Source organism: Mytilus edulis, chromosome 7 (assembly GCF_963676685.1).
Source record: "Mytilus edulis chromosome 7, xbMytEdul2.2, whole genome shotgun sequence".
Taxonomy (NCBI): Eukaryota; Metazoa; Mollusca; class Bivalvia; order Mytilida; family Mytilidae; genus Mytilus; species Mytilus edulis.
In genome coordinates, this window is record NC_092350.1 from 89,303,027 (window position 1) to 89,329,480 (window position 26,454).

The following is a 26,454-nucleotide window of genomic DNA, read 5'->3' on the forward strand; positions in this document are numbered from 1 at the left end:
TAATGTGTTCATCTGTCAGTGTGATGATGTAGAAGTCTGTTAATGTGTTCATCTGTCAGTGTGATGATGTAGAAGTCTGTTAATGTGTTCATCTGTCAGTGTGATGATGTAGAAGTCTGTTAATGTGTTGATCTGTCAGTGATATGATGTGTCAGTTTATTAATGTGTTAATCTGTCAGTGTGATGATGTAGAAGTCTGTTAATGTGTTGATCTGTCAGTGTGATGTTGTAGAAGTCTGTTAATGTGTTGATCTGTCAGTGTTATGATGAAGAAGTCTGTTAATGTGTTGATCTGTCAGTGTGATGATATAGAAGTCTGTTAATGCGTTGATCTGTCAGTGTGATGTTGTAGAAGTCTGTTAATGTGTTGATCTGTCAGTGTTATGTTGTAGAAGTCTGTTAATGTGTTGATCTGTCAGTGTTATGATGTAGAAGTCTGTTAATGTGTTCATCTGTCAGTGTGATGATGTAGAAGTCTGTTAATGTGTTGATCTGTCAGTGTGATGTTGTAGAAGTCTGTTAATGTGTTGATCTGTCAGTGTTATGTTGTAGAAGTCTGTTAATGTGTTGATCTGTCAGTGTTATGATGTAGAAGTCTGTTAATGTGTTCATCTGTCAGTGTGATGATGTAGAAGTCTGTTAATGTGTTGATCTGTCAGTGTGATGATGTAGAAGTCTGTTTATGTGTTGATCTGTCAGTGTTATGTTGTAGAAGTCTGTTAATGTGTTGATCTGTCAGTGTGATGATGTAGAAGTCTGTTAATGTGTTGATCTGTCAGTGTTATGATGTAGAAGTCTGTTAATGTGTTGATCTGTCAGTGTTATGATGTAGAAGTCTGTTAATGTGTTGATCTGTCAGTGATATGATGTGTCAGTTTATTAATGTGTTAATCTGTCAGTGTGATGATGTAGAAGTCTGTTAATGTGTTGATCTGTCAGTGTGATGATGTAGAAGTCTGTTAATGTGTTGATCTGTCAGTGTTATGATGTAGAAGTCTGTTAATGTGTTGATCTGTCAGTGTTATGATGTAGAAGTCTGTTAATGTGTTGATCTGTCAGTGATATGATGTTTCAGTCTATTAATGTGTTAATCTGTCAGTGTTAAAATATGTCAATGTGTTGATATATGAATCTGTTAATGTGTTGAAATGTCAATTAGACGATATGTTTATGCGTTGATGAATCCATCTGTTAATATGTTGATGTATGAGCCTGTTTATGTGTCGATCTGTCAGTGTGTCGATATGTCAATGTGTTGATGTATAAATCTGGTAATGTGTTGCCTTTTCCAACTAATTTTTATAGCTCGTTCTTATGTTGTAACGTAACACAACTGTCCAAGGTTAGGGGAGGTTTGGGACCCCGCTTACATGTTTAACCCTGCCATATGCTGTATGTATGTGCCTGTCCAAAGTCAGGATCCTGTAATTCAGTGGTTGTCGTTTGTTGATGTGTTTTAGAATTGTCAATGTATCAATATGTCAGTTTGTTAATGTGTCAACTAGTCATTGTGTCGATATGTTTATGTGTCAATCTTTGAATTTGATACCTCAATTTTGATATGCTGATCTGTCAATTGATTAATATTTCCATTTGTTAATAGGTCAACTGGTCAATGTGTCTATCCGTTTATGTGTCAATGTATTAATATGCCAAAAACTACTTATTCTGTAAAATCCAGTTGAGCCGATGGCTGGATTTGGTTGTCAACTGAACAGGTTGAGAATGTTATAAATCGGGTGAGAATGAATTGAAGGTTATTGTGATCTGTAATCAACAGGTTGAGGAAAGAACCCGCCCCACCCTCATATAAATATTCCACAGTCCCTAAATCGGATGAGAATGAGAGAAGTTTATGTTAAGGTTAATATGATCTGTAATCAATCAATCTTCATCAATAGCCTACTTTACTTTTCCTATTAATATTTTTTTTTTTTAACATTATACAGGTTATATGCAGATATCAAGGTTTCCATATATTAGAAATAAGTAACAATATATCATTCATGTCATTCCAGCCAGTATATATATAATAATTAACATAGACAATTGCCTTGTGTGATGAACCAGTAGGAATGATAGTACCGCCATTGTTAGCAGACATCAAGGTCTCCGTAATTAGAAACAAGTAATTATTATTTCAGCCAGTATCTGAAAAATTAATATTAGATGATTACCTCCAACTACTGGTGCTGCAGGTTCCTGTGATTGGTTGTCAGGAGTCAATTCTGGGGATGTCTTTGACATGGCAGTCTAAAAAAGAAAAAAATGTAATAAACTAGTAGAGTGACCTTTCATTGTTAATTTCTGGGTCATTTGGTCTCTTGTGAAGAGTTGTCTCATTGCCAATAGATACCACATCTTATATCTATCCTAAAGTCCTATTTTTGCCACTGACAATAAAGATTGTAAGAACAATTTCAAACTTGCCCATAATTTGCACATAATGTTTGGAAATGCACAAGATCAAGACATACACACGTCAGACAAATTATTCTGACAACCAGTCTTTATGGAGAAAGAGGGAATAAAAGACCACAGACATGGTTGTGTTACGGCGATTGGAATCATCAATCTGAATAACTAAAATAAGGGACAACAAATAAAATTTTACTTAAATTTTGTAATATTCTTTCTTTTTCAAATAATTTAGGTTTATGTTTATTTATTTATTTTGATTTCTTTCAGGAGCAGATATTGCCAAGTTAAAAACAGTAGTTTTATCAACCATAATCATAATGGAGAAAATACATAATTTCTTAAAGTATGTGTTACTATATTTGTTTTTATTTCTCCCATTGTTTAATTGCAAAAGAAAGGACAAATTCTGGTGTTAGGCTGTTTTCTGATTTTTGTGATACCATGTTTATTTCTTTAAAGGTGTCAGATCACTAATTCGAAATCCCTGTCAGAGCCTGTCTATTCCAACAATTTTTTCAACATTTACAGCTTTATAATATTTTTAACTTCATAGAAAGCAGGTGTTACTCTTAGTATACTGAATCGTACATGTATAATCTTTCTACCTGCCAATTATAATTCATGTTTAATGTCTTGTAGTAAAATACCAATGACCGAAGGTAACTACTAAACATAGCCCCTGGTTGTTCTGGAAATCTTAAATAAATATAGTATGGAGTGCATTAATCCTCAATTTTTAATGCAAACTCATTGGCAAGTAAATTTTGTCTAAAAATGGTTTAAATATATTTCTCTTTCACAAAAAAAATTTATTTCTGCAAATTTGTTGGTTTAGTTTAAGTATTAAACAATGACATCAAAAGCACTATATTTTTTTTAGGGAAGGACTACTTTAGCATGTTTAGTATATAACTTTACATTCTAAATTGGAGTGAATGAATTGGTGGTCTGACATCTTTACCACATGTTTAATCGCCACAGTAATTGTTTTTCCTTCTAAGCCACATCACACGTGAGTAAAATTTACTGCACACGGCCTATTTAATGATGATGTGATTTATTTGTTTTTGCATGTAATTTAAAAAATATGTGCAGGAAAGTTAATGTTACTGAGTTTACTCATTTCATAAAGGTTTTATCTATGTAGGTGGCTTTGTCTACCCGCTACATACTGAAAGATTTAAAATCTATACACAGGTGGACAGCATACTAAACATTTTGTTAAGATGTGCTTTTTGTTTTAGTATATGATTATTACATATTTGCATAAACATGTAAATCAACTTTTCCGCACAGAGATACACATTATGTATACATAAAAGGAGATGATGTGATGTATATACCTAGGAGATAGCCAGCTGATGACACAAAAAATAAGAGACATCCAACAGATGAGACACTGATTTCAAACATTTGTCTTTCGCATAAGCCAACATCTATATTAGGCAACAAGCTTGGAATTGTCAAGTTACCTGGTACATTGTTAACTGACAACAAATACTACAATGACATTGAAAACAACAGGCAACCGTTTTATTGTAACTTCAATGTACCAAGTCTGTTGTGTCTCTAACAATCTGTCAACATATTTGTAAATATCTCTTATTAATTAAGACAGAATATTTACCTTTAGGAAGTCCATCACTTCTTTCTTCTTCCTTTTTATCTCATCAGAATCATAGCTTTCTATTGTTACCATATCATAAGGAGTCTGACCCTGAAATACAATCAAAAACTCTTTTATCAATCATACAAATATACATCTTCTTTAAATAATAGGCAATTGTTGTACTAATTTTACCTATACAATACTTGACATAAAACCAGTCAATCTAAACAAACAACAAATATGAAGTGACATAATAAAGAGATAAATGAACAATATTTGAGATTTTACTGTTTAAGAGCATGAATAATCTAGACATCATTGAGATGGGAGCCATCTCTGTGGGCCCCGCTGAAATAATGTATGGTAAAAAAATTGTATCTTTACCATAGGACATGGAGTTGTCAACTGAAACCAAAGTTTTTAACCTTGACTTTTGACACACCCTCTGGTGTTGGTTAATATACATGTCAAGTATAAACTTTGAAATCATAACGGTTCTCAAGATATAGAGTGGACACGATCTTTACCATAGGACATATGGGGTTGTCAACTGAAACTTAAGTTTTTGACCTTGAACTTTGACCTAGGAATTTGTACATACATTATGACACACCCTCTGGTGTTGGTTAATATACATGTCAAGTATAAAATTTAAAAAGATAACGGTTCATAGATATAGAGTAGACACAATTGGTTACGGACGGACGAACGGAAAGACAGACGGACAGACGAACGGACAGACTAATCACTATAGGGCGTCCACCAATTCTTATTATATGTGTAGAATTAATGTATTCCTGTATATTTACATTTTCTTTTTCTGTTTTCCTATATTGTACTCGTTATTTAGATTTTGAAAATATCGTAAACGGAACAGAAATTATTCATCGTTTTTATATAATTTAAATCGATGCATCTTATATTTTCGGTAAAAAAAACCATTTACAATTATACCGACATTTAAAAGAGTCTGTAATTAAAAACATTTTTTTGTTAAATAATATAAAATGCTTTGCTGGGCGCAGCTTTATACGACCGCAGAGGTCCAACCCTGAACAGTTGGGGCAAGTATGGACACAAAATTCAAGCTTGATACAGCACTGAATTTGGATTGTGATTAAATATTTGACACAGCATAGGTTTCTGACACAGAATGAATGTGGTCTAAGAACTTAAGAAAATTTAATTTACCTATTCAAACCATATCATTATTATTTGCTTTTAATATATAAATCAGAAATAACCAATTAAAAATGGAAAATTTTAAAGAAAAAAATTGAAAAAAAAATCCCCCTTCAAATTCTTTTAACCCCCTTATGATTCATCACCCCCAAACTCAATCCCAACTTTCCCTTTGAGGTATGGTACCTTGCAGTACAATTTCAGAGCGATCCGTACACTTGAACACAAGTTATTTTCTGGAAACTAGAAAAATGCTTATTTGTGGCCCCTTTTTCCTAAACGTTTTGGGCAATTACCCCCAAACTCAATTTCAGCTTTCCTTTTGTGATATGGAACCTTGTAGTACAATTTCAGAAAGATCCATACACTTACACACATGTTATTGTCATGAAATTAGAAAAATGCTTGTTTTTTGCCCCTTTTTTTGCCCCTAATTCCTAAAATTTGGAGGCAATAACCCCCAAAATCAATCCCAGCATTTCCTTCGTGATATGGAACCTTGTGGTACAATGTCAGAGAGATCCATACACTAACACACAAGTTATGTCTGGAAGTTACAAAAATGCTTATGTTTGGCACATTTTTAACCCCTAATTCCTTAACTGTTGGTACCATAACCCCCAAAATCAATCCCAACCTTCCTTTGTGATATTGAACCTTATGGTGAAATTTCAAAGAGATCCATTCACTTTAACTAAAGTCAGAGTGCGAAAACCAATATGTCTTCGGACGACAACGACGACGATGCCAACGTCATACCAATATATGACCGCAAAATTTTGCGATCGTATGAAAATTGATATAGATAATGTTGACATTTGTTGAATTCATTGAGTAAACAGTTTAGTCTTGCTAAAAGTTGTAAATAAAGTAACAGCTCAATGAACTTTTCAAACTATGTAAATTGTAATACCGGTCAATGGTGCAAAACGTGCGTTAATTGTGGAAAAGCAGTGAATATCAAACGAAAATTGAAGCGTGGTTACGATTGTTTTACGGAATTATCGTGCTGTCTGCACGTACAAGAATTCTTGCAATAAATGAACATAGATTATGGAAAATATAAGATAAATTTCAGTCTGTGATAATGATGGTGGGTTTGACTGGCTATTTAGCCCTCATACGGTCGGTCCTGGCTTACGCCTTTTGATGCACTTAAATAACTTACTTTTACGTTTGTGACATTTGATATAATTATACAGACCAAAAGTTGACAAACATTTTAAAACAAGAATAGAAATTAAACATTTCCGCAAAGTTGCTGTAATTTTAATGAACTATATTTTAGCGGTAATCACTAAAAACTTATTTGATTGGCTGATCTAAATAAAATATTTCATCCAGGTGTTGAAGTCCGCGTTGCATATTCAAATGAATTTCATTGGTCGAAACGTTTGCAAACTTGCAATCAAGGTGTTCTCATTGAAGTCCGCGTTCATGTTTCAATAGGATACTCAATATTGTAAAATTCAAACCAAGTTTCTATACGAAGTCCACGTTAACAAAAAGAATTTAGAAAAATAACACTTTTCTGATTCTTCCCACACAACAAAACTGTCTTTTTCGAAAAGCATAATTGCTTTCTACTGATGAACAATACTAATATCAGTGGCGGATTTACCGGGGGCACAGGGGGGCACGTGTTTTATACGAACTTTACAAATACATTGTTTAGTGCCAAGAATGTTAGTATCGATATATGGCATATGTCTTCTTAACAAAATTCTAACATTTCTTGTGATTTTTTATTTTCAAAATTGTCTTCTTTTGACTTTATTCAAAAATAAAAATTTTGTTCATGCAAGATTTGTTTTAAGACTGAATGTCGTATTTTCTTTTCCCTCCAATTTTCAAAGGAAACTAACAAATGCTATGTTAAAAAAAAACCTCCCCTCCCCCCTTTTCCACAAAAAGTGGATTGGGTTGGCATTGTCTAATATATAATCATCAATGAAATGCCATTTTATTTTTATAAGACATACAATTTGAGAACATAATCTGGGACTAAAACACTTATCCATTAGTCCAAGCATACAATAATATATGATGGTATATTTGTCCTGTTTCAATTACCATGTACATGAACATGTATGAGGCTATGAATGCGCCACCATTTATGAGGATATGAATGGGTTTACTGAAAAGAAAATAATGGGATTAAAAATAAATGACAGAATAAAGAGGTGATGAAATATAAAAAATAGATTGATTGATTGTTGGTTGCTTCACGTCAAGTGGCAAATATGTCATGCATGTTAAGGACGAATATAATAGAGACCAATTGGCAGAAGAATAAAGAATAGAGTGAAATGGCAAAAAATTCAAAGATACTATAGAAACTGACACCTCTTCCCCCACCACCATTACACTCGCATACATACATCTCTAAATATATATTTAATTGTGGTTTCATGGTGACCCCCCCCCAGACATCAAGGTTCTGGGTCCGTCCATGACTATATTATAATAAAATACAAGCATAAATAAACTGTTATCACAGAGATATGCATCGCCTTTTTGTAATTTTCATAATGCAAATGTTGAAATTAAAATAGCAATAATCTAACATGTAAGTTATGCAAATATTCAAAGTCGATGAACCATGACTGAAGGTACATGGCTAAACAATCTCCATGGAATGAGATGTGCCAATGCTAATACAATTGCATACCAAATACCATTGACTTAATATAAGTCGTTCCCTTTAAACAAACCTAAACACAAACATTAACTTGTAAACTATATGTAAAAGTTTCAAAGTCAATGAACCATGATCAGGGGTGGGGCTATATAATCTCCATGGAAACGATACTTTCAAATGCCAATACATTTGCATACCAAATATCATTGACTTAACATTAGCAGTTCATCTTAAACTGATCTAATCACAAACAAATACATGTAAACTAAACAAAAGTTTCAAAGTCAATAGACCATGACTGAGGGGGCGGGGCCAAATATTCTCCATGGAAATGAGATGTGCTAATGCTTATACAACTGAACACGTTAACTTAGCAAAATTTGCAAAGTCTATAGACCAGGACTAAGGGGGCGGAGACAGATAATCTCCATGGAAATGAGATATGCCAATGCTTACACAACTGCATACCAAATATCATTCACCTACCACTAGTGGTTCCCCATAAATTGACTTAATCACAAACTAATACATGTAAACTATGAAAAGTTTCAAAGTCAATAGACCTTGACTGAGGGGGCGGGGCCAAATAATCTATATGGTAATGAGATGTGCCAATGCTAATACAACTGTATACCAAATATCATAGACCTACCACTAGTGGTTCACCATGAACTAGACCTAATCACAAACTAATACATTGTTGACGCCGCCTTCGCACCGCCGCCGCCGCCGGAAACAGCATACCTATGTCTCGCTTTTTGCCTCCGTCAAGGCGAGATAAAAAGCCTGTTGTATTTGTCACAAATATATGGTTGATTTTCAATGTATACTTACATGTATATGACAATAAAGACTTATTCCATCCCCCCATTCCCCCTTAGAAAAAATTAAAATCGTACGTTAACTACATGTTTTAGACTCAAAAAGCTAGAAACAATGAGAAAGGGGATGAAATTACTTTGTAAATATATTGGGGTAAATTTTAAAGTAAAGAAGTGATTTGGTCCAAAGGAAAAGGTAAACAATTAGTATTTCTGAATTCGACGATATCAAACAAAATCCAAAGTTTCCACGGTCCATGTCCTGAGTTAAGGTTAATACAATATTCTATAATTTTGATAATATGCCCCAAAAGCAGAACAACACAGGGATGATCCAGGATTTTTGAAGGGGACGTAATTCCCTAAAAGTGAAAATATAGTCGAGCGATGCGAATTAAAATTTTTAAAATAATTTCATGCAAAAAAATAGACATATATATATGAGCCAGTCCATGCAAAAAGGTACAAAAACGAAATTCTAAAACGTGTGCATAACTATTGGTAGCAGACTTCCCGTATGAGAATATTAGGAGGATTCCGGTTAAAAATAGCAGGAACCCAGGCGGAATCCAAATCTAAAATTCAAACTAAATTAGTATTATCCCAACTCAAATGGGTCCATTTTATTCATTAGGAATGTATTGTTGTTAGCCTGTTTACCTGGACACATGTCTTATTACGCAATAAGTACGGATATGGTAAATTCTGTATAATGTATCTCTGGACTGGGGTGTTAAAGATATTTTAATCTGACAACACGAATGCTTAGTTGTTAATTTCTGTGTCATTTGGTCTCTTGACGAGAGATCATACCACATCTCCTTATTTTTATATGTGTTTTTAGATTTACTTGTGTTTTATGCCCAAACAATGCAAAAGCAGAATGCAGAATCTTTAAAATGTGCTGCCTTAGATCGAGTCTATATCTGTTTGGGTGTTTGACTAAGAAGCATTTTAATAAACAAATTGTGGCTTATTTCATATTTATAATACAGTTAAGATTCAAGGCTAAATATGAAGATTAATTACTCTTAGTAAAAATTGCGAGAAGATGTTTCATAATTTGTATACAAGAAAAGTTTAGTAAAGACTCTCTTTAAGTTATGTCGGGTAAATATCTTTTTGATAAAATGATGCAACTGGATGCTCCCCTAAATACAAAATAATAACCATAAATAGCAGGTAAGCGTGAATCAGATAGTAGCATAAAAACAAGAGTGCACATGCTGAAATGTCTCGCCTTCTTTACTAACCATTGATATTATGTTGAAAGTCCTAAATGAAAGCTTTACTACAACTATTACATAAACTTAACATGATCCAAGAAAATGAAGTCAAGGTCATATAAACCAAACAAGAAATACATGAACACCTTACAATCATTCAATACACTAAATATAGTTGACCTATTGCTTATAGTTACTAAGAAACAGACTTAACCACGAAAACTAAACATTGACTAATGAATCGTGAAAATGAGGTCAAGGTCAGATGAACCATGCCAGGCAGACATGAACAGCTTACAATCCTTCCATACAACAAATAAAGTTGACCTATTGCTTATAATTTTAGAAAAACAGACCGAAACACATAAACTTAACACTGAGCAATGAACCGTGAAAATGAGGTCAAGGTCAAATAAAACCTGTGAGACTGACATGTACATCATAAAATATGTCCATACACCAAATATAGTTGACTTACTGCATATAGTATTTGAAAAAATACCAAAACTCAAAAACTTAACTTAGACCACTGAACCATGAAAATGAGGTCAAAGTTAGATGACACCTGCCAGTTGGACATGTACACCTTACAATCATTCCATACACCAAATATAGTAGACATATTGCATAAAGTATAAGAAAAACGGACCAAAACACAAAAACTTAACTATAACCACTGAACTATGAAAATGAAGCCAAGGTCAGAAGACAAAAGAGGGACAAAAGATACCAAAGGGACAGTCAAACTCGTAAATCTAAAACAAACTGACAACGTATAATTGGTTTAATAGCTTCCTTGTGAGCAGTAACCCTCTATCAAGAAAATCATGATAGGAAATGCAAGCACGGGAATATCGTTGGACATGATACAATCCTTCTATACACCAAATATACTAGACCTATTGCTTATAGTATCTGAGATATGATCTTGACCACTAAAACTTAACCTTGTTTACTGATCCCTGAAATGAGGTCGAGGTCAAAGGAAAACTGTCTGACGGGCATGAGGACCTTGCAAGGTACGCACATACCAAATATAGTTATCGTATTACTCATAATAAGAGAGAAATTAACATTACAAAAAATCTCTATTTTTTTTCAAGTAGTCACTGAACCATGAAAATGAGGTCAAGGACAATGGACATGTCACAGACAGAAACTTCGTAACATAAGGCATCTATATACAAAGTATGAAGCATCAAGGTCTTCCATCATCTAAAATATAAAGCTTTTAAGAAGTTAGCTAAGACCGCCGCCGGATTACTATCCCTATATCGAGCTTTCTGCAACAAAAGTCGCAGGCTCAACAATAAGGAGATGTGGTATGATTGCCAATCAGACAACTATTCACCAAAGTTCATATGATTTAAATGTAAGCAATTACAGGCAATCGTACGACCTTCAACAATGAGAATAAAATGCCTCGCTGAGCGCAGCCTTATACGACCAGTGGTCGAACCCTCAACAGTTGGGGCAAATTTGGACACAATATTCAAGCTTGATACTATCTGAATTTGGATTGTGATCAAATTTTTGACATAATATAGGTTTCTGACACAAAATAAATGTGGTTAAAGATTTTACAAATCTAATGCACAATACTGTGCAATTGAAGATTTCTTCTTGAAACTTTTCAAAGATTTGAAATTTTGAAAATTTTGAAAAAAAATATGAACCCTTTTAAAAAATCAAAGCGCTGTAAGCACTGTAGGCAGTTAACCAAAAACCAAGGCAAACATAACAAGAGGCTGTCACAACGACAGCAAACCGGATTTATTAACATTTATTTGTCTCCTGGCAATATCACAAGAACCATAACTGATGAACGGTGAAAGTGAAAATCGTCAATATCAAATTTGACCTGCATTTTATCATCAGTATCAACATATTACAATTTGAAAGAGCTTAGGTTGAATGATTCATGAGTAAATGCAACAACATGAATGGAAACGCCATTTTTTTATCTTTCAAGAACCATAACTCATGGACGGTAAAAGTCAAAATCGACATTATTGAACTTGACCTCCATTTTGTCATCAGTAACAACATATTAAAATTTGAGAAGCTTTGATTGAACAGTTCATGCGTAAATGCACGGACACGACTGGAAACGCCATTTTTCAATCTTTCAAGAACCATAACTCCTGAACGGTAAAAGTCAAAATCGTCATTCTTGATCTTGACCTCCATTTTTTCATCAGTAACAACATATTAAAATTTGGGAAGCTTTGGTTAAACAGTTCATGGGTAAATGCACGGACACGACTGGAAATGCCATTTTTCAATCTTTCAAGAACCATAACTCCTTAACAGTAAAAGTCAAAATCGTTATTCTTGAACTTGACCTTCATTTTGTTGTCAGTAACAACATATTAGCTTTGGATGCACGGTTCATGAGAAAATTCATCTCAATCTTTTACAAGTTCTCAAAACACACACAAGAGGGTGTGGGGTGACCCTAGGGACTACCCCTATTTTTCATTTGATTTTTTATATTGTCCCATACATGAATATATAGGGTTTATGGGTGGGGATCTCGACTGTTATCAAGTTTTCAAACAGGAGGGGGTGGGGGACCCCAGTGACTTCCCCTATATTTCATTTGATTTGTTATATTGTCCAATACATGAACATGTATTGTTGAGGGGTGGGGATCTCATCTGTTTCTAAGTTATCAAACAGGAGTGGGTAGGGTGACCCTAAGGACTCTCCCTATATTTCATTTGATTAGTTCTCATACATGAATATATATGGTTTAATTTAAAGGTGGGGATCTCAACTGTTTCCAATTTCTCAATCAGGTGACTGCAGGGACTCCCCCTATATTTCATTTAATTTAGAGTTGGGGATCCCAACTGTTTCAAAATTCTTAAACATGAGGAATAGGGTGACCACAGGGACTTCCCCTATATTTCATACATTTGATTTGTTATATAGTCTTATACATGAGTATGTATCATTTATATGGTTAAAGGGTGATGATCTCAAATTTTTCCAAGTTCTCAAACAGGAGGGTGTACAGTGACCATAGGGACCCCCTTATAATTCATTTGATTTGTAATATTGTCCCATACATAAATATATATTGTTTAAGATTGTGGATCTCGACCGTTATAAATTCTCAAACAGAAAGGGGTAGTCAGAGTGGCCCAACGAACTCCACCTATATTTCATATGATTTGTTATATTGTCCCATACATGAATATATATGTTTTAGGGATGGGGATCTTGACCATTACCAAGTTTTTGTCATTTTGGTCTCTTGTGGATAGTTGTCTCATTGGCAATCATATCACATCTTTTTTTTCATATATAAGAAACTTCCAGCCATTTTAACTGACCTATCAAAATTGAGAAGAAAAAAATATCCCTTGAAATTGCAGTAATATGTTTAACTTGAAAAGCATTTAACATTCATTACCAACATTTATCACTGATAAAAAAAATTATACTGTTACCAGGAACATATATATTGTTAGAACTGTATTGGATTTTGACATTAAAATTGGTGTACAAAATATTTTCTGCTTTTTCTTTCTTTTACATATATCTTTTGGTTTTAAATTCTAGTGTTTATATTTATTTACCAGGCATAGATGTATTTTGTCACCTGTCTGGATTTTTTTAGTTGATAGCCAAAACCCGGGATTACCCTTATCCGCTTCCGGAATCGGATCCGATATTGTAATCTCGCGGCAGCCATTTTGTTTTCAATGTTGTTTTTGACAGATAGTGAGATACGATTTTACTCGGATTTACACATTATTTACCGGCGATTTTCTGTATAAAGCTAGCGGTTGAACAAATTGAACATCGCTGTCATGAATGGTAATGATGAAAATAAGTTTGAGATCGTTTATTAGGAAACTTTGGTAAAAATGTTTGCAAAGTTATTTTTTTTATTTTCTTTCAAGGTCCGGGCGTAGCTAGTAACCACGTAGAAAGTCTGACTGCAAAAGTGGAAGGTCGCAGACCTCGTACCACCGCTAATTTGAACCACTGCGTCCAAATTGAAAAGATACGAAAATTTCGTCTTCTAATTCAAAATTGCCGCCAACAGCGTGATCAGTTGAACTTACATTAATAGACTACTGACGTATATATACGTAGTTGACTACGTATTGACGACAAACAATATTCCTACGACTTTTGTAATTTGGGAAATCTTAACTACTTGTCTTAATAGATTTTCGGCGATTAAATATTTCATACATTTGTTCTTTGACATCTTAGCCAAAAGCTCAGGGGGTAATAAACTACATAAGGATTCATAATGTGCTCTACTTCCTATGTGCAACTTCAAAACTTTTGGGAAAATCGACGATCATTTAAGGTTTTTCTGGTCATATTTTTTGTAATCCAGAATGAAAAGTATGAAAAAACTGTCCAATTTATATATAAGTTATAAATAATATAGTAGCCAGCTAGATGATAACAATGGCACGTATTTCAGCATTTATTGGGTAGCACACAAATCCAGGGCGCTCGCATAAGGCAGCTTAACTGCCTAAAAATTGGAAACCCCACTTCCCCCCAAACTTTTTGAATCCCCCTTTTAGCATTAACCATCAAACTTAATTGCAGCCTTTCCTTTGAAGTATGGAACGTTTTAGTACAATTTTAGAGAGATCCATACACTTAATCACAAGTTACTGTCTGGAAATTAGAAAAATGCTTTTTTTTTAACTATAAAAGCCCATTTAAATACATTTGTACATCATAAACATGATAAAAGTATTAAAATAGAAAATGGCATCATAGTTATGGCTAAAATTAACAAGAGTGAATACACTGAAATGTCTCGCCTTCTTTACTAATCATTGATATTATGTTGATAGTCCTAAATGTAAAACTTTAATACAACTGTCACATAAACTTAACATTAAACAAGAAAACTAAACATTGACAAATGAACCATGCAAATGAGGTCAAGGTTTGAATAACCATGCCAGACAGACATGTACAGCCAACCATTCTTCTATACAACACATAAAGTTGACCTATTGCTTATAGTTGAAGATAAACAGACCAAAACACAAAAAAATAACACTGAGCAATGAACCGTAAAAATGAGGTCAAGGTCAAATAAAACCTGTACGACTGACATATAGATCATAAAATAATTCCATACACCTAATATAGTTGACCTATTGCATATAGTATTAGAAAAAAAAGTCCAAAATTCAAAAACTTAACTTTGACCACTGAACCATGAAAATGAAGTCAAGGTCAGATGACACCTGCCAGCTAGACATGTACACCTTACAATTATTCCATACACCAAATATAGTAGACCTATTGCATACAGTATAAGAAAAACAGTCCAAAACACAAAAACTTAACTATTACCACTGAACCATGAAACCATAAATACAGAGTATGAAGCATCCAGGTCTTCTACCTTCTAAAACATAAAGCTTTTAAGAAGTTAGCTAAATCCGCCGTAGCCGCCGCATCACTATCCCTAAGTCAAACTTTCTGCAACAACAGTTGCAGGCTCGACAAAAAACTTCATCAGCAACAATTAATAGTAATATCAAAAAATAAATTTCTTTCATCAGCATTTAAAAGAAACTTCTAAAAATAAATTGACAGCTAGGACTTTGCAACCACAAAAACCCTTTTAAATACATCAGTATTAACAGTATTAAAATAGAAAATGACATCATGATCATGCCTAAAATTAAAAAGCCTCAATGAGCAACATTAAATAGTAATATCTAAAAATAAATTTCCTTCACATACATAATCATGATAATCATGGCTAAAATAAATTATTTTTTAAAATAGAAAATGACATCATGATCATGCCTAAAATTAAAAAGCCTCCATCAGCAACATTAAATAGTAATATCTAAAAATAAAATTCCTTCACATACATAATCATGATAATCATGCCTAAAATAAATTATTTTTTAAAATAGAAAATGACATCATGATCATGCCTAAAATTAAAAAGCCTCCATCAGCAACATTAAATTGTAATATCTAAAAATAAAATTCCTTCACATCCAAAATCATGGCTATAATTAAATAACCTTTATTAAACATTTTAAGAATAGTAACTTCTAACAGTGGTGGATTTACCTGGGGGCACAGGGGGCACGTGCCCCCCCAGTTCAGGTCAACAATTTTTTTTTCTAACATAATTTTATTGTTACTGAAACTTCTTATCTAGTGCGGAAAATGTCACAGCTTGATTAGACTTCTTACAGTGGCCGTTAATTAATATCAGCGTCCCCATGCATGATTTATGACAACTTATCGGTGGGTGTGTGAATATTGACACCTGTGTGTAATGTCTTTATGAAAAAGCTTTTATGTAAAATACATTTACATGTTGATTGGAATAGTACAAATTTGTATTGGTTTATAATACAATACCGATTAAGATCGATTACCAGGTGAAACTTCTGATCTGTGTATTTGAAGAATAGGTACAAACATTTCCTGTAAATGTACGTTTTTTTCCAAAACTTTGTTTTTGTGAATTTATTCAGCAACAAATTAAACTGTTTATTTTTTGATAACTTAGAAGATATGTTTTTTAAACGGAATGTCATATTTCATTCCCCTCTTATTTTCAAGGGAAATCAACAATTTGTTTTACTCCCCCTCCCCTTTCCCCTAATGCCTTCCCCCGTCCAGGAAAAATTAACTGACATTTCCTATTAAATAATCATCAATAAAATGCTTTTTGATTTTCGTTAAAATTAAGTTTGTAACAGAATCTAGGACTTACACATTTCTCTCAAAGCCGAAGCATGCAGTTATATTGTTTTTATTGTTCTTGTTTCAATTACCATGTACATGTATGAGGCTATGCAAAAGGTCGCCATTTATGAAGATATGAAGGTGTTTTGCAGATATTAGAATAATGTGCAAAAAAGTAAGTCTGGAAGTGAGGCCAAAACATATAGATAAAAGAATATAGAGGTGATGAAATATAAAGAAAATAGTGTTTGATTGTTGCATGGTTGTTAAACGTCAAGTGGCAAATATTTGATGCATGTTTAGGTTGAATATAATAAAGATCAATTGGCAGTAAAGTGAAAAAGTAAAAAAAACTTAAAACATATCGAAAATATCGAAATACAGAAACGATGATCTGACCCCCCCCCCCCCCCCCCCCCAAAAAAAAAACACACAAAAAAAACAAAAAAAACAACAAACAAAACAAACCTAGCACCCACTCACACTCGCACATATTTATATATATATATTTATATTAAAAAAAAAATTGTTCATGGTGCCCCCCCAGACATCGAGGTCCTGGATCCGCCCCTGTCTAAAATAAAATTGACAGCTAATCACCTAAAGACAAAACATTTCTTAAGCAGTGTAAGGGAGGTAATTTGATAATATGTGTTTGAATTACCTCCCTACACTGCTTTCAAATTATGTTTTGTACTTAAGTAATTGTCCATTAACCTGGAAACCTTTGTTTTCTCCCTTGTTTGCCCCTAATTCCTAAACAGTTTGAGCCATAACCCCCCAAAGCAAATTCTTACCATCCCTTTGTGATATGGTAACTTGTGGTATAATTTCAAAGAGATCCTTACATCATTTCACAAGTTATTGTCTGGAAACTAGAAAAATGCTTGTTTGGGCCCCATTTTGGCCTCTAATTCCTGAACTGTTAGGACCATAACCCCCAAAATCAATCCCAACCTTCCTTTTGTGTTCATTAACCTTATGGTAAAATTTAATAGAAATCCATACACTTAAACAAAAGTTATTGTCCGGTAACCCATGTGTCTTCGGACGACGATGACAAAGACGACGTGATACCAATATACGACTGCAACATTTTTACAGTCGTATAAAAACCAATACCGTCGAGTCGACTATAAAAGATCCTGACATGAAACAACTTGAATTGAGAAAACTAAGGAACCCAATTTAGTACAAAACAATTTTCGAAAAACCAATATGACAGATACGACCAAGCAACAAAACTGTATACAGGTTTACCACTTAGCTTATGGAAAAGGGGGGGGGTGGGATATGTTTTATTTTCTATTTGTTTTGTTATTTCTATCGCGGAAAAGTGATTATTTTTTTTAACAACTTTACTTGAATCGAATGAAAAATGAAAAAAAGATTGTCTTTTGAATAGAAATACATTTTATTAAAAGATAATCAGGATATAATTATATACCCTCCGCAACCGACTCTCGCGTGAGTTACGTTAATGTTATTCAATAGAATGTAAGATTATCTTATTATTTGCTCATGTGATAGAGTAAAAGGTATACATAAATTTTAAAAAGTTAAGAACTGACAAGAAGACGAATATAAATACATGTAGGTCACAGTATGATTTCCTATTCAGTGTGTATCGTTCTGAACATGCATGAAATATTTGCCACTGGACGTTAAGCAAGCAACCAAAAATCCATCAACCTATTCAATTTGACTCAATTAGATTTTCAAAATCTTACACACGAATATGTTAAATCTGGATTTATTTTATGAAAGTCTACATTAAAATTCATCACATGTATATGAAAATGTTTCTTTATCATGTTTATTGTAGCGATAAATCAACAAAACTTCACTTTATTTGTTTCTAAAATTAAACTGCAGGACTACAATGAAAGTTTCTTTTACACCTATTATCGATTGATCTTTAAAAAAACAAATTTCCAAATCGGCATCAAAAAACTATAAGACGAATAAAGTTGTGAAGTAAATCATAGACTGTATGTTTATCAAGGAAAAAAATGACCTTACACACTGTCAGGTAATTATTGTATGCTTTGGAACATATATCATTGAAACATGATATCGTCCGGGTTGATTCTGAAAAAGAATGACCTGACGTTCTGAAAGAAAATAACTCCATATAGGTATATAAAACTGAATGTTACCTTTTCTGTTTTCACCCAAGGACTGCATTCTTGATCTATCAACCATTTTGTTGTATTAATCCGTCCAAACTGAGCAGCATAATGTAAAGCTGTTCGGCCATCCTATAACAATATAAAAATATAAACATGGTAATGGTGTGTGATAATAAATCAAGAGAGGAGTCAAACAATCTATCAAAATGTAAGAAATATAACATTTGGTAAGAAAATATCCAATTATACTTATGTATAAACTGATAAATACTAGATTAAGATATATACACTAAAAATATATTTCCTTATTCAGTTCTAAGAAACAGGAAAAAATAATAGCAAACCCTATTTAATATAAGTCTAACAAGTATTTGTTGTCCATTTAACATGTCTGATTCATGATTTTATGTTGATTCTGTATAATGATTTAAGTTTGAAAAAAAATAATTTCAAGAAACATTGAAACGAGTTATATTTTCTGATTCAGTACGAAGAGACAAGAAAAATAAGACCCCACTTTATATAATTCTATCAAATATTTGTTGTCCATTACATCTGTCTGATTAACAATGATTCAGTAGAATAATCAAAGTTAAAAAAAATACTTTTTTCAAGAAACATAAAAATGAGTTATATTTTCTGATTCAGTGCGAAGAGACAAGAAAAATAAGACTCCGGGTGTCCTTCCTGAGCAGCCAACAGTAATGGTGTAAATCCATACTGTAATATCAACATATAACAGACATCAAAACTTGTGTCATAAACTGGACAATGTTGTGTAATAAATATAAACAAAATATCTATCACATGAATCAGTGGTCAAAACTCAATAAAATGACCAGTCACACTTGTATTTATATTCTACATAAACAACAAATAAACAGCATGTTTTATTGTGAGATGTCAGAACTTCCATCAGAACTGTCAGGTTAAAAAAAAACTTTTTTCAAAAAACATAAAAACAAGTTATATTTTCTGATTCAGTACGAAAAGACAAGAAAAATAAGACCCCACTTTATATAATTCTGTCAAGTATTTGTTATTTTTAAAAGATGTTTTACATTAGATCTGTAGAATTAACATTATCTGACTAAAGATATTAACACAACTTGTTCTCATCAACTTCTCATTAAAAAATCAAATGTTTACAAAATAATTTTTCGTCAGGAAACAAAATAAAACCTTTACTATCTGATTCAGTTCTGTGTTACGAATAAAATGAGACCCCACTTTATATAATTCTAACAAATATTTGTTGTTCATTAAACCTGTCTGATTAACAACATGATTTTGTGTAGATTCTGTATAAAGTGATGTTTGGTCAGAGTAAGGTCATTATATCTATCATTACCGAGTCTGTGGCCTCTAACTGACTGCCCTGACTGACGAGACACATCACTACCTCCAGGTGTCCTCCCCGAGCCGCCCACATTAATGGTGTCCTTCCACCCTGTAATATCAACATATAACAGACATCAAAACTTGTGTCATAAACTGGACAATGTTGTGTAATAAATATAAACAAAATATATATCACATGAATCAGTGGTCAAAACTGAATAAAATGACCAGTTACACTTGTATTTATATTCTACATAAACAACAAATAAACAACATGTTTTATTGTGAGATGTCAGAATTTCCATCAGAACTGTCAGGTTAAAAAAAAAACTTTTTTTCTAGAAACATAAATAATATTTATATCAATGGACTCAGCTGGACAAAACAATTAAAATGAGACCCCACTTTATATAATTGTAACAAATATTTGTTGTCCATTAAATCTGTCTGATAAACAATGATTAAGTAGAAAGATCAAAGTTAAAAAAAAACTTTTTTTCAAGAAACATAAAAACAAGTTATATTTTCTGATTCAGATTAATGAGACAGGAAAAATGAGACCCCACTTTATATAATTCTGTCAAGTATTTGTTATTTTTAAAAGATGTTTTACATTAGATCTGTAGAATTAACATTATCTGACTAAAGATGTTAACACACCTTGTTCTCATCAACTTCTCATTAAAATCAGATGTTTACAAAATAACTTTTCGTCAAGAAACAAAATAAAACCTTTACTATCTGATTCAGTTCTGTGTTACGAATAAAATGAGACCTCACTTTATATAATTCTAACAAATATTTGTTGTCCATTAAATCTGTCTGATTAACAACATGATTTTGTGTAGATTCTTTATAAAGTTATGTTTTGTCAGAGTAAGGTTATTATATCTATTATTACCGAGGTGGATGTGGCCTCTAACTGACTGCCCTGACTGACTAGGTACATCACTACCTCCAGGTGTCCTCTCTCAGCCGCCAACATTAATGGTGTCACTCCATCCTGTAATATCAACATATAACAGACATCAAAACTTGTGTCATAAACTGGACAATGTTGTGTAATAAATATAAACAAAATATATATCACATGAATCAGTGGTCAAAACTGAATAAAATGACCAGTCACACTTGTATTTATATTCTACATAAACAACAAATAAACAACATGTTTTATTGTGAGATGTCAGAACTCTCATCAGAACTGTCAGGTTAAAAAAAAAACTTTTATCAAGAAACATAAACAATATTTATATCAATGGACTCAGCTGGACAAGACAATTAAAATGAGACCCCACTTTATATAATTCTAACAAATATGTGTTGTCCATTAAATCTGTCTGATTAACGATGATTAACAATGATAAAGTAGAATGATCAAAGTTAAAAAAAAAAAAACTTTTTTTCCAGAAACATAAAAACGAGTTATATTTTCTGATTCAGTACGAAGAGACAAGAAAAATAAGACCCCACTTTATATAATTCTTACAAATATTTGTTATTTTTAAAAGATATTTTACATTAGATTTGTAGAATTAACATAATCTGACTAAAGATGTTAACACAACTCGTTCTCATCAACTTCTCATTAAAATCAAATGTTAACAAAATAATTTTTCGTCAGGAAACAAAATAAAACCTTTACTATTTGATTCAGTTCTGTGTTACGAATAAAATGAGACCCCACTTTATATAATTCTGTTAAGTTTTTGTTGTTTGTTTTTTTTTTAAATCTGTCTGATTTTAAAACAATGATGATCAAAGTTAAAAAAAAATAATTTCAATAAAAATAAAAACAAATTATATTTTCTGATTCAGAATAATTCAATTCAATTCAAATATTTATTGCCATGTAAACTTTAAACATTAAGTTTGTGACATACAAAATAATAAACAATATAACTATATTTCGCATATATATATATACACAATCATTCATTTACAGTAAATATTCCAGTGTCCCCTGTCCTCAGTTCTAATGACCTTTTGATGTAGGACCCCAATTTATTTACTTGTGATGGTGTTGATGGATTGAGTATAAAAATCAACTTTTCTTCATCAGATAAATCTTTAACAGAAAAATTAAAATCCAAATTGTTAAAAAAGTTATTTCTTAGTTCCATATTTAATTTACAATCTAATATAAAATGTTTTTCGTTTTCTAATGTTTTACATTTAAGGCATAATCTCTGCTCTCTAGGAATATTAGTATGTCTGCCTTTTTCTATATTTAAATTATGGTCACTAATTCTTAGTTTTGTTATTAATTTTCTATATGTAAAGTTTGATGTTCTTAAATAGTCTTCAAAACGTAAATTTTGTTTAAGATTCTTATATAAATAAAGTTTACTTTTTTCATCAATGTTTTGTATCTTATCATGTATCAAATTTTCAAAGTAGTTTTTAGAGCTTGTTTTTATATAAACTTTAAATGAATTATTTATTTTTTTGTCTGAACTAGTATTTTGTTGAATTTGTGCTATATCTAAATTAAGTTCACTTAAAATATTTTTTACATATGTAAACCAGGAGTATACTCCTTCTGAGTCTAAGTTTTTACTAAGCGTGTAAGCTTCTTTCAAAAGAGGATTTAACTTACAGCATTCAAATCTCTTTAAATATAATAAAGTTTGTGTTTTAATATTAAATTCTATAGGAAGTCTCCCCAATTCAGCTCTAGTTGCAAGATTAGATGCATTCTTTCTAGTTCCTAGTAAAAATTTACAAAAATGCAAGTGTAATTTTTCAATTGGACTTTTTTCTGCAAAACTTAAAATATCTACTTCTTTTCCAGAATTTAAAGCTCTATTTTTTGCTCTAAAAAGAGATATATATGTGTCTAAATATGTAACTTCAGAGTTGTATATCATTATTGGTTTTATGAGGGAATCAAAGAGGTGGCATGCAACTTTGACTGGTAAATTATTCAAAGACTTTGTGTATGCTTTCAACCCAAATAATGCTTTTTGGGCTTTTTTGACAAGTTCTTTAGTACTACGAGACATGTTGCCATTGCATTTAATTAATAAGCCTAAAAATGAGTATTCTGATACATTATCAATGTTACTGTTTTTAAAATTTAAAAATGATTTTTCTAGTTTAGAGCATGTCCTATTAAATATCATAGATTTTGTCTTTTTAATATTCAATTCTATCTGCCATTTATCACAGTATAAAGCTAAATTGTTGAGACTATTCTGTAGCCCTGTTTTAGTTTCTGAAAAAATTAACAAGTCATCTGCAAAAAGCAGGCAACTTAGTTTTGAGTCTATAATTTTTAGAGGATAACACAAGTCATTTTCAAAGACCTCTGTGATGTCATTAATGAATATATTAAATAAAGTAGGACTCAGTGAATCACCTTGTTTTACCCCTCTTGTAATATTAAACATATCAGTTACCATGTTTTTGTATTTAATTGAAGAATGAGACAGGAAAAATGAGACCCCACTTTATATAATTCTAACAAATATTTGTTGTCCATTAAACCTGTCTGATTAACAGTATTTTGTGTTGATTCAGAATAATGATCAAAGCTTAAAAAGTATTCAGTTGTATTATTTACATGTAAAATGTTTGTGTGATGTATAACAGTTGCTTCATATCATATGTGCTGTTGCTTATTATGGTAATGGTGTATGCTGTGTTTGAGCTGGCATGTCAGTTAACTGCTAGTAGTCTGTTGTTATTTATGTATTATTGTCATTTTGTTTATTTTCTTTGGTTACATCTTCTGACATCAGACTCAGATTTCTCTTGAACTGAATTTTAATGTCGTATTGTTATGCGTTTACTTTTCTACATTGGCTAGAGGTATAGGGGGAGGGTTGAGATCTCACAAACATGTTTAACCCCGCCGCATTTTCCCAAGTCAGGAGCCTCTGGCCTTTGTTAGTTTTGTATCATTTTAATTTTAGTTTCTTGTGTACAATTTGGAAATTAGTATGGCGTTCATTATCACTGAACTAGTATATATTTTTTTAGGGGCCAGTTGAAGGACGCCTCCGGGTGCGGGAATTTCTCGCTACATTGAAGACCTGTTGGTGACCTTCTGCTGTTGTTTTTTTCTATGGTCGGGTTGTTGTCTCTTTGGCACATTCCCCATTTCTATTCTCAATTTTATTGTGTTTGTATTTTTTGTTTGCATTGCCTGTAAATGTGATATGTCACTTGTTTGTGAGCATTGTAAGAGTGTCATTGCTATGTCACATGTTGGTGTTGAGTATGTGTACGTCATATTGGTGTTGAGTATAAGAGTGCCATTGCTATGTCACATGTCGGTGTTGAGTATATGAGTGTCATTGCTATGTCACATTTTGGTGTTATGTATACAAGTGTCATTGCTATGTCACATTTTGGTGTTGAGTATAAGAGTGTCATGGCTAGGTCATATGTTTGTGTTGAGTATATGAGTGTCATGGCTAGGTCATATGTTTGTGTTGAGTATATGAGTGTCATGGCTAGGTCATATGTTTGTGTTGAGTATATGAGTGTCATGGCTAGGTCATATGTTTGTGTTGAGTAAAAGTCTTTCATTGCTAGGTCACTTAATGGTGTTGTGTATAAGATTGTTCTGCCTAAGTCACATGTTGGTCTTGAGTATAAGAGAGTCATTGCTATTTCAGATGCTGGTGTTCAGTCTAAGAATATCATGGCTATGCCACATATTTGTGTTGAGTTAAAGAGTGTCACAGCTTTGCCACCTGTTTGTGGTGAGTTAAAGCATGTCATTGCAATGTCACATGTTTGGTGTTGAGTATAATAGTGTCATTGCTATGTCACATGTTGGTGCTGACTATACTAGTGTCATTGCTATGTCACATGTTGGTGTTGAGTATAATAGTGCCATTGTAATGTCACATGTTGGTGTTGAGTATAAGAGTGTCATTGCTATGTCACATTTTGGTGTTGAGTAAAAAGAGTGTCGGTTATATTTATCACATGTTGGTGTTGAGTACAACAGTGTCATGGCTAGGTCACATGATGGTGTTGAGTATAAGAGTGTCATTGCTATGTCACATTTTGGTGTTGAGTAAAAAGAGTGTCGGTTATATTTATCACATGTTGGTGTTGAGTACAACAGTGTCATGGCTAGGTCACATGATGGTGTTGAGTATAAGAGTGTCATTGCTATGTCACATTTTGGTGTTGAGTAAAAAGAGTGTCGGTTATATTTATCACATGTTGGTGTTGAGTACAACAGTGTCATGGCTAGGTCACATGATGGTGTTGAGTATAAGAGTGTCATTGCTATGTCACATTTTGGTGTTGAGTAAAAAGAGTGTCGGTTATATTTATCACATGTTGGTGTTGAGTACAACAGTGTCATGGCTAGGTCACATGATGGTGTTGAGTATAAGAGTGTCATTGCTATGTCACATTTTGGTGTTGAGTAAAAAGAGTGTCAGTTATATTTATCACATGTTGGTGTTGAGTACAACAGTGTCATGGCTAGGTCACTTGATGGTGTTGAGTAAAGAGTGTCAAAGATTTGTCATATTATTGTGTTGAGATTAAGTGTGATTGTTATGTCACATAATGGACCTGATATGGACTGTCACTGCTATGATAGAAACAATTGTTTTGAAGTGGTTACTTTACAATCATTTTAGCTACACACTTGTTTAAAGCATAGTGTTACGTCTAAACTGGGTTTTTTAATGATGATCCAGGAAACAATACTGTTTGAAAAAATATATTCATAAACAAGAATGTGTCCATAGTACACGGATGCCCCACTCGCACTATCATTTTCTATGTTTAGTGGACCCTGAAATAGGGGTAAAAACTATAATTTGGCATTTAAATTAGAAAGATCATATCATAGGAACCATGCATGTATACTAAGTTTCAAGTTGATTGGACTTCAACTTCATCAAAAACTACCTTGACCCAAAACTTTAACCTGAAATTTGCACTATCATTTTCTATGTTCAGTGAACCGTGAAATTGGGGTTAAAACTATAGTTTGGCATTTAAATTAGAAAGATCATATCATAGGACACATGTGTACTAAGTTTCAAGCTGATTGGACTTCAACTTCATCAAAAACTACCTTGACCAAAAACTTTAACCTAAAATTTGCACTATCATTTTCTATGTTCAGTGAACCGTGAAATTGGTGTTAAAACTATAGTTTGGCATTAAAATTAGAAAGATCATATCAAAGGACACATGTGTACTAAGTTTCAAGCTGATTGGACTTCAACTTCATCAAAAACTACCTTGACCAAAAACTTTAACCTGAAATTTGCACTATCATTTTCTATGTTCAGTGAACTGTGAAATTGGGGTTAAAACTCTAATTTGGCATTAAAATCAGAAAGATCATATCATAGGACACATGTGTACTAAGTTTCAAGCTGAT

General features: G+C 32.6%; 1 protein-coding gene across 1 annotated transcript in view; it reads right to left on the bottom strand.

The window, feature by feature from the left end:
* LOC139483482 (uncharacterized) overlaps positions 1-25,455 on the bottom strand; it is a 78,446-nt gene extending 52,991 nt beyond the window's left edge. Inside the window, exons 1-6 of the mRNA XM_071267503.1 lie at positions 24,889-25,455; positions 20,989-21,090; positions 20,098-20,196; positions 18,774-18,875; positions 4,049-4,138; positions 2,178-2,253 (exon numbers count right to left, since the gene is read on the bottom strand). Of these exons, the coding sequence (XP_071123604.1) occupies positions 2,178-2,253; positions 4,049-4,138; positions 18,774-18,875; positions 20,098-20,196; positions 20,989-21,090; positions 24,889-25,455 (1,036 nt within the window). The remainder of the gene's footprint in view (positions 1-2,177; positions 2,254-4,048; positions 4,139-18,773; positions 18,876-20,097; positions 20,197-20,988; positions 21,091-24,888) is intronic.
* Between the last annotated feature and the right edge of the window lie 999 nt (positions 25,456-26,454).